General features: G+C 40.0%; 2 protein-coding genes across 2 annotated transcripts; one reads left to right on the plus strand and one right to left on the minus strand.

Moving 5' to 3' along the window:
* Nucleotides 1-3,097: 3,097 nt before the first annotated feature.
* On the minus strand, nucleotides 3,098-3,895 carry LOC128922899 (uncharacterized). The gene has a single exon (XM_054235294.1). It carries the CDS (start codon nucleotides 3,893-3,895, stop codon nucleotides 3,098-3,100), a length of 798 nt encoding a protein of 265 aa, XP_054091269.1.
* Nucleotides 3,896-4,718: 823 nt separating this feature from the next.
* Nucleotides 4,719-6,679, plus strand: LOC128922900 (jerky protein homolog-like). Its single transcript, XM_054235295.1, has 2 exons — nucleotides 4,719-5,860; nucleotides 5,927-6,679. Exons 1-2 carry the CDS (start codon nucleotides 5,051-5,053, stop codon nucleotides 6,677-6,679), a joined length of 1,563 nt encoding a protein of 520 aa, XP_054091270.1. The 5' UTR covers nucleotides 4,719-5,050.
* The last annotated feature ends 2,054 nt before the right edge of the window (nucleotides 6,680-8,733 follow it).

Here is an 8,733-nt window from a genome sequence, read left to right on the forward strand (position 1 = left end):
AGATTCAAATTGTCTGCCCTGATCCGTTGTTATTCTACTCGGTACCCCAAATCTGGCGATCCAGTGTGTGTAGAAATTGAATGCTATTGTTTCTGTCGTCATGTCTTCGAGCGGGTATGCCTCCAACCACCGGGAATAGCGATCGACTATAGTCAAGCAGTATCGATATCCCTTGCAAGGTGGTAATGGCCCTACAATGTCCATGTTAATATGGTCAAATCGTTGTTCCGGTAACATAAATGTTGATAGTGGTGCTCTGTTGTGGCGTTGTATTTTGGATCTTTGGCATGGGATGCACTGCCTGGACCATAAGCGGCAATCTTTTCGGAGACCAGGCCATACGACCTTCTCCGCGATTAATTTTGTGGTTTTAGCCGCGCCGGTGTGTGCCATGTTGTGTATTGAGTCGAAAGCTGTTTTGCGAAATGCCGGAGTTAAGTACGGTCGGACTTTGTTGGTGCTTACATCGCAAAAGATTTCTGTATCTGTGCCTGGAATCGGAAAAGTTTTCATTGTTAGGTTGCAATTCGAATTAAGTAAACGTTTGAATTCTGAGTCGGACTTTTGACTCTCCGCAAGTTTGGCGAAGTCGAGAGTGTTTGGAGTATGTATGGCGTCGATGCGTGACATTGTATCAGCTACTATGTTGTCTTTTCCGGGGATGTATCGAATGTCTGTTGTGAATTGTGCGATAAATTCAGAATGACGCATTTGACGCGGGGATGCCTTTTCTAGCTTTTGCTGGAACACATATTGTAATGGTTTGTGGTCCGTAAGGATGAAAAATGGTCTACCTTCGAGCATATGTTGAAAATATTTCACTGCTTTGTACGCCGCTAATAGTTCTCGATCGTAAGTGCTGTATCTTGTTTGTGGTTCGGTAAGGCGTTCGGAATAAAAGCCTAGTGGTTGCCACTGGTTGTTGTCGTGTTGTTGTAGTATAGCTCCTACAGCAGTTCCCGAAGCATCTACAGTTAAACTTAGTTGTGCCGCGGGCTTGGGGTAAGCGAGTAGAGTTGCATTACATAATTCGTTTTTGCATTGCTGAAATGCCTCTTTTGCTTCGTCGGTCCACTCTACAAGTGATGTGTCGTTTTTGGTGTTACCTTTCACTAACTTGAATAAGCTCATTTGTGTGTTTGCAGCGCAGGGCAAAAATCTTCGAAAAAAGTTTATCATGCCGAGGAAACGTCGCAAATCACATGACCTGGTTGGTAATTTAAAATTTCGAATGGCTTGAACCTGTTCTTCTGGTGGTGAGATTCCATTGCCGTTTATTTTGAATCCTAAAAATTTCACTTGTGGCTGGCCTAGTATGCATTTCGAGCGGTTGATGACTAGTCCGTATTCGCGTAGCTTTTCAAATACTAATTGGAGATGTTGGCGATGTTGGTTCATGTCCTTTGATGATATCAATATATCATCGAGATATGGACAGGCGAAATCGTATTCGCGGAAGATGTGATCCATGAATCTTTGGAAGGTTTGACTGGCGTTCCTAAGACCAAAACACATGAACGGAAATTCAAACAAGCCAAATGGCGTAGTAATTGCTGTCTTTGGAATGTCGTTTGGTTCCACAGGAATCTGGTGGTATGCCCGGCGCAGATCGAGTGTTGAGAAAATTCTGCAACCATGCAGTGAATGTGTGAAGTCGTGGAGGTGTGGAAGGGGATACCTGTCGGGCTCGGTGACAACGTTTAATCGCCTGAAGTCTCCACATGGTCTCCACTCGCCGTTTTTCTTCTTCGTCATATGTAATGGGCTTGCCCATGGACTGCGAGATGGACGACAAATGCCTGCGTCCAACAAAAATTGTATCTCGGCTTTTGCGGCTTTCAGTTTCTCAGGTGATAAACGTCTCGGTTTGGAGAAAACTGGTGGCCCTTTCGTGACGATGTGGTGTGTGACCAAGTGATGTTGTTTTTTGGTTGTGAAATTTTCTATTGTGATGTCTTGGAACTTTCTCAATAAATCCTGGAATTGTTGATTTTCATTAATGCAAGATAAATTCAAATCTACTTCATTATTAGCTGACACTGAACATAGTTTGCTGATGCTTGTGATGTCGTCGATTAGTTTTCTTTGTCGTAAGTTGACTGATAGGTTGAAATGTGATAGAAAATCCGCTCCGATGATGGCTTGCGACACGTCGGCAATGATAAAGTTCCAGGAAAATTGTCGTCGTAGACCTAAATTGAGGAACATTACTTTTTCACCATAAGTTTTTATGGTCGACCTATTCGCTGCGTAGAGGTAGTTATTTTTGTTGCCCGGCGCAGATCGAGTGTTGAGAAAATTCTGCAACCATGCAGTGAATGTGTGAAGTCGTGGAGGTGTGGAAGGGGATACCTGTCGGGCTCGGTGACAACGTTTAATCGCCTGAAGTCTCCACATGGTCTCCACTCGCCGTTTTTCTTCTTCGTCATATGTAATGGGCTTGCCCATGGACTGCGAGATGGACGACAAATGCCTGCGTCCAACAAAAATTGTATCTCGGCTTTTGCGGCTTTCAGTTTCTCAGGTGATAAACGTCTCGGTTTGGAGAAAACTGGTGGCCCTTTCGTGACGATGTGGTGTGTGACCAAGTGATGTTGTTTTTTGGTTGTGAAATTTTCTATTGTGATGTCTTGGAACTTTCTCAATAAATCCTGGAATTGTTGATTTTCATTAATGCAAGATAAATTCAAATCTACTTCATTATTAGCTGACACTGAACATAGTTTGCTGATGCTTGTGATGTCGTCGATTAGTTTTCTTTGTCGTAAGTTGACTGATAGGTTGAAATGTGATAGAAAATCCGCTCCGATGATGGCTTGCGACACGTCGGCAATGATAAAGTTCCAGGAAAATTGTCGTCGTAGACCTAAATTGAGGAACATTACTTTTTCACCATAAGTTTTTATGGTCGACCTATTCGCTGCGTAGAGGTAGTTATTTTTGTCAGGATGTCTACGTTGTTGTTGCGTCGGTGGAATTACGCTGACTTCGGCTCCTGTGTCGATAAGGAAATTCATTGCGGATTTTTTGTCTCGAACGATTAAGCGGCGGTTTGTGTTGTTGAGCCTGTCGTCGGCCGCCATTGACGACAGACTAGTTAGTTTAACTTTTTTGCGCAGGGGCTGCGACATTTTTTGGCTTCGTTGCCGAATTTCAGGTGGTACCAGCACAGACCATTTGAGCTGTCATTTTGCTTGCCGGAACGAGATGGAGGACGGTTCCTGCTTCGACTTCTGGATCGATGATTAATATTTGCTTTAATCGAAGCTATCTCTTTTACAATTTCAGCTAATTGTTTCTCGATGCTGGATTGCGCTTGTGTGGTTATGTGTTGGGCTTCGACCGCGTGTACCTGTGGTGTGTCGCTAACCTCACTTATTTTGTCTGCGAGTAGGGCTAATTTGTCCAGAGGTTCATTGCTGATGGAAATTATTAGGCGCATGTTGGATGGTAGTCGACTCATCCAGATGGACTTTAGAATGTTGTCATTTATTTCGCTGCCGGCTAAACTACGCATTTCACGCAAGAGCTGTGATGGCCGCATATCACCAAGCTCTTGCTCTTGCAGTAGTTTTTTAACACGTTTTTGCTCCGAGTCAGCGAATTGCGTGATTAAGCGATTTTTCAGCGTGAGATATAAGTCACTGTTTGGGGGATTTAAAATTATATCACTTATTTGAGCCAGCACGTTGCTTTCTATTGCGGCCACGATGGTGTGGTACTTGGTTTTGTCGCTCGTTATTCCTCCGGTAATGAATTGCGACTCCACTTGCGCGATCCACAGTTCTGGCTTTGCGTGCCAGAATGGTGGAATCTTTATCGAAACTTTTGCCACTTCCACGTTGCGGGCGTGCAAATTTTCTTCTAACTGGTTGAGTGCTTCGTCCTCGGCCATTTTAACTTACGTCGGGGTCACCAATATGTGGGATGTCCACAATAATAATAAATAAATTATAATTCTTAAGTAGGATGTGTGTAGCTGCTGCTGCGAGATCACCAGAAAAAGGAAGGGTCGAACAGATGATATTTCAGTGTTGCCATATCAGCATCAAATAATTATATTGCAGGGTTGCATTTTAGTTGATGATGTTGATTGAAGTTTGGCCTTGCCATTTGCCTTTGCAATTTATCTCATCCAAATAACTTGAGTTGTGTAGCAAGTTAATATTTAGTTTTGTTTCTTTTGGACAAACCACTAACATTTCGCCCCCGTTTGAATCCAAGCCCATGTAAATATCACCGAATTCATCGTCAATACGACAAGAAACACCAAAATAACAAAAATAAGAGATTCCTTCATACGAAGGGCAATGCTCATCGTATTGCGGTAGATCGATAAGTTCGGTAATGTTCGATTCGGCAACGAGCACAAACACAACCTTGTTGTTGTTTAATAGTAAATCACTTAGTATATAGACGAGTATTATATACATATTTAGTAGTTTCAGTTTGATTGAGTTTAATATTTATTTTTCCTCCACGCCAAATAGACCTTGCAGACCAATTTACATTTGCGAAATACTAAATAATAAGTTTGAGATTCTATCAGTTTAACTCATTTAAATAGTTCTTTAATTTCTTATCAAGAAAATATTTGTAAAACCGCAAACCCGAATTGTTGGCTAGTTGTTGTTGTGAAATTTATAAAAACCAAATCATACTCTAACACGAATTTACACTCAGGTTTTGAAGGGAGAGCAATATTAAATATGTACAGTATAAACTCGGTAACCGCAACCCTCGATACACGCAACTCCTCGATTCATGCAACACTATAAAACATAGCATTGTAACCTTTATAAGTGCAGCTACTCAAAAATATTGACCTCAATAACTGCAACTTTACATCTAAATATGTTTTGCATCAGTTCTTTTTTGTCGGTTTCTTCTTATGGCATTTTTTTGTTATGTATTCACAAACTGATCGTTATTTTACCGTTGCTCTGTCGACTTTGCTGTTTTTTGTGTGCGTTAAGAGCAATTGTCAACAAATGACTTTCATTATCAGTTTATTTTGCAACACGCCAGTAGTGTTTTATGTGTAAAAGTCATGGTGGTCACAAAAAAATTAATAAAACTAACAATTAAAGAAAAAACTGAAATTTTGGATAAACTAGAAAGTGGTGTATCAACAAAAGCTCTTTGTATTGATTATAAAGTTCACAGATCGACAATAACAAGAATAAAGAAGAAAAAAGCTTGTATTCTTAAATATGCCACAAATATGGAAGCTGGGCCAGGAAAACGTCAAACCTTAAAATCTTGTGAATACCCAAGAATGGAAAAGGCTCTCTACAAGTGGTTTTTGAAACAAAGGAGTGAAAATGTGCCTATATCCGTCGGTATCGTCAAAGCAAAAGCTCGCAAGCTCCATGAGAAAATAAGAGAAAAGACAGGATGTTTTCATGCAAGTAATGGTTGGGTATCTAATTTCAAAAAGCGATATGGCCTCCGCCACTTGAAAATTTTTGGAGAGAAGCTTTCCAATAAGACAGCGTCCGTCGGCCCATTTGTAATACGTTTTAGAAATAAAATCAAGGAGCTTGATCTTTCTGCAGAACAAATTTACAATGCCGACGAGTCCGGATTGTTTTTCAGGCAGATACCAGATAAAACGTTGGTGAGCTTCAAGGAATCATCTGCTCCTGGTCGGAAAGTTAGTAAGGAAAGAATAACATTTCTCGCATGCACAAAGGCTTCGGGTACGCACAAAGTTAAGCTCTTTGTCATTGGAAAAGCAAAAAACCCTAGAGCATTCAAAAATTTTCAAAAAATGCCCGTTGTCTACAAGGCTAACAAGAACTCGTGGATGACTTATTTGTTTTTCGAAGACTGGTTTCATCATACGTTTGTTCCTGAGGTGAGAAATACGAAATGTATTGAATTTTTGTTTAAAATGTATTTGTATTTTTTTGGATTGTTATAGGTACGCGAATTTCTAGAATTCAAGGGACTTCCCAAAAAAGCCCTATTGGTCTTGGATAACGCCCCGTGTCATCCTAAAGACAATGAGATGAAAAGTGATGATGGAATGATAACCGTTATGTGTCTTCCACCTAACTGTACCGCGATCCTCCAACCAATGGACCAAAACGTTATTAACTTAACAAAAGTCTATTACAAAAAAAGTCTTTTGGAGCATTTAATAGGGAATAAAACCACTCATCTGGAGGAAAAAATAAAGGAATTCAACTTAAGACATGCTATCTGTCTTCTTGTAAATTCATGGGAAAAAGTGTCAGCAAGCTCCATTCGCAAGTGCTGGAATATTTTAATGAAACCAGATGTTGAGTGGAGTGAAGAGGACGATATTCCTCTCAGCATTCTAAAAAGAGAAATTGAAAATGAACGCGCAATCCTTGTACCAATGCTCCAAGAACTTGCACCAAATGATTCGTTCACAAATGAAGAGCTAAATGAATGGATGCACGAAAGTGTTGCTTATCAAGAAGTGGATAAAGAAGCCGTAGAAATTGAAAATTCTGATGTTATTCCACCTCCTAAAATAAAAGTATCAGTTGCTATGCAATCTTTTAACACATGCATTCAGTGGGCTGAGGAAAACGATATTCCAATAAAAGACATTATATTTCTGAAAGAGCTTCGTGAAAGAGCCATAATAAAAACACTTAATAAGAAGAAAGTGCATACAACAATACCCGATATGTTTAAAAAATAAAATTTTTAATAAAAAAATAAGCTTTCTATATCATAAAACGATTTTCATTTGTCATATTTCTTGTTATATATTTTTCCTCGTTGGGTGCAACAAACTCAATAAGTGCAACTACCTAGATTTCTATTAGTTGCGATTACCGAGTTCGTACTGTACAGTTTGATTTTTGTGTAATCGATTATATATGGATAGCGAATATTCAATAATCGATAATTTATCGATAACAAATTTAAAGCAATCGCTAATATATCGTTAATATCGCCAGAGTAATCAATAATATATCGATAATTAATCGACTTTTAAATTTTTAATATTTTTATACTTCGCAACATTAAAAAATGTTTCGTTTATTATGTATTGAAAACCACTCATTTAATTCGGTTTTTATCGCTTCAGCATTTTGTTATATTTTTGAATATTTGACAATTATGGCTACTCATTGTACTTCCAGGTTTAATAAATCGTATAGAATAGTTCAATTATTGCAACCTAATTTGTTAATTAGTTACTGACTGAGCCCCATTCGCGAACCGCATATTGTTGTTTATTTGAAGATCGAAGAACGACGGAAGCAAGGGAATGCGGTTCCTGTGGGTCGCAAGTACAGAGTTCACCAATAGAATAACGAATGTTATTTGAGTCAATACCACCGGTTAATGGTACGTACAATATTCTCAACATATCATGGACCACGTACAACTCAATTTACAGGACAATGCCCCATAATCCGACAATCATTAAAGCAAATATCTCTACACCTCCAAGTCAGTTACATACATTTTTTGCTATCATCATTCGACATGTTTTCCATAGAACCCTTCCAACCTGTGGCATTTTTACAAGGATAATATATCAGAAGACTTTGTACATCAAATTTGTGTTGGTTCACGAAACTCCGATCTTGAATGAATGAGGAATGAAACACTCCGCAAGGCCAAAAGTTTAACAGCATCGAAAATTATCATTTGGGGGCAAATTCACAATAGCGCGAAAACGAGCATTACGCAATGCCTCGAGATGTTCTGTGGAATCAATTAGTTTACAACTTCGCGTTTCTAATTTCCGCCGCAAACTGTCAGTAATTCCACGCTGAACTGCTGCCGACAAAATAAAGGATTGGCTCAAATCATCGAATCTATGGCGCTATGTGAAGAAATGCCAGCTGACCACAAACATGCGAATTGCAATGCCGAACGATGCATCCGCAGAAAATTTTCCCGAACAATTGCTGACTTTCGGTAATGGTCGAGAACATGCCAACGAAACGAGTGGATGTATCAACCAACCAAAACTTTACAACGGAAGAAAATTGATGAAAAATGTAATTAACGCGACGAGTGACAGTATGAGTTTGGTGTACCTCTGGTCCACCATTTTACACATGGATTTAGCGGTTTATTTTTCCAACGTGTTAGGATTTTTCTTGTCTTGCTCCTGTCCAGATCATCGTAAAGACAGTGCATGGGTTTGCCAATGTCGGTCGCGTTTCTGGAAGACAGTTTTACACCGTTCTTGGCAATTTCGTCCACAATATAGTTGCCTTCAATGCCTTTATGTCCTGTCACCCAATAGAAGTGAAGACACGTGTTCCTAGCAACTCTCTCAACTGCCACCGTGGTGTGCAAAACACTTTTGGCCGAAACGCAAACCGAGTGTAGCCTTGATTGCTGCTTGACTGTCTACGTAGATATTGACTTTGGAGTCGCCAGCTGCTGTATTGAGGGCTCTGCGGCTTTCCCAATAGCAAACAGATCCGCTTGAAAAATACTGCAGTGGTTCGGAAGTTTAAAAGGCTGCCTTCCACCTAAATCCGGAAAGTATATTCACGCTCCTACCCCGTCCTCCATTTTCCAACCATCCGTGTAGATATTCAACGTGCTGCGTGAGGTTATCATCTCATTATTATCTCGTGAGTCGAGAGCGCTGCGAGTCGTTGAACCCTTTCCATTGGCTTCCGGTAAGTTAATTTCTTTATGCCTGTCCACCACACAATAGCACAATTGGTCTTACTATTGTTGTGTAGCACCAGTGTATGAGAGAGGGAGAAAGCCCCCAGG

The sequence above is a fragment of the Zeugodacus cucurbitae genome, chromosome 6, assembly GCF_028554725.1.
Source record: "Zeugodacus cucurbitae isolate PBARC_wt_2022May chromosome 6, idZeuCucr1.2, whole genome shotgun sequence".
Taxonomy (NCBI): Eukaryota; Metazoa; Arthropoda; class Insecta; order Diptera; family Tephritidae; genus Zeugodacus; species Zeugodacus cucurbitae.

Excerpts from the sequence above, each read along its gene's own strand:
- LOC128922899 (XM_054235294.1), bottom strand. The coding sequence starts at position 3,895 with ATGGCCGAGGACGAAGCACTCAACCAGTTAGAAGAAAATTTGCACGCC.
- LOC128922900 (XM_054235295.1), top strand. The coding sequence starts at position 5,051 with ATGGTGGTCACAAAAAAATTAATAAAACTAACAATTAAAGAAAAAACT. Across the intron at positions 5,861-5,926 it reads ATCATACGTTTGTTCCTGAG|GTACGCGAATTTCTAGAATT; the intron begins GTGAGAAATACG and ends GGATTGTTATAG.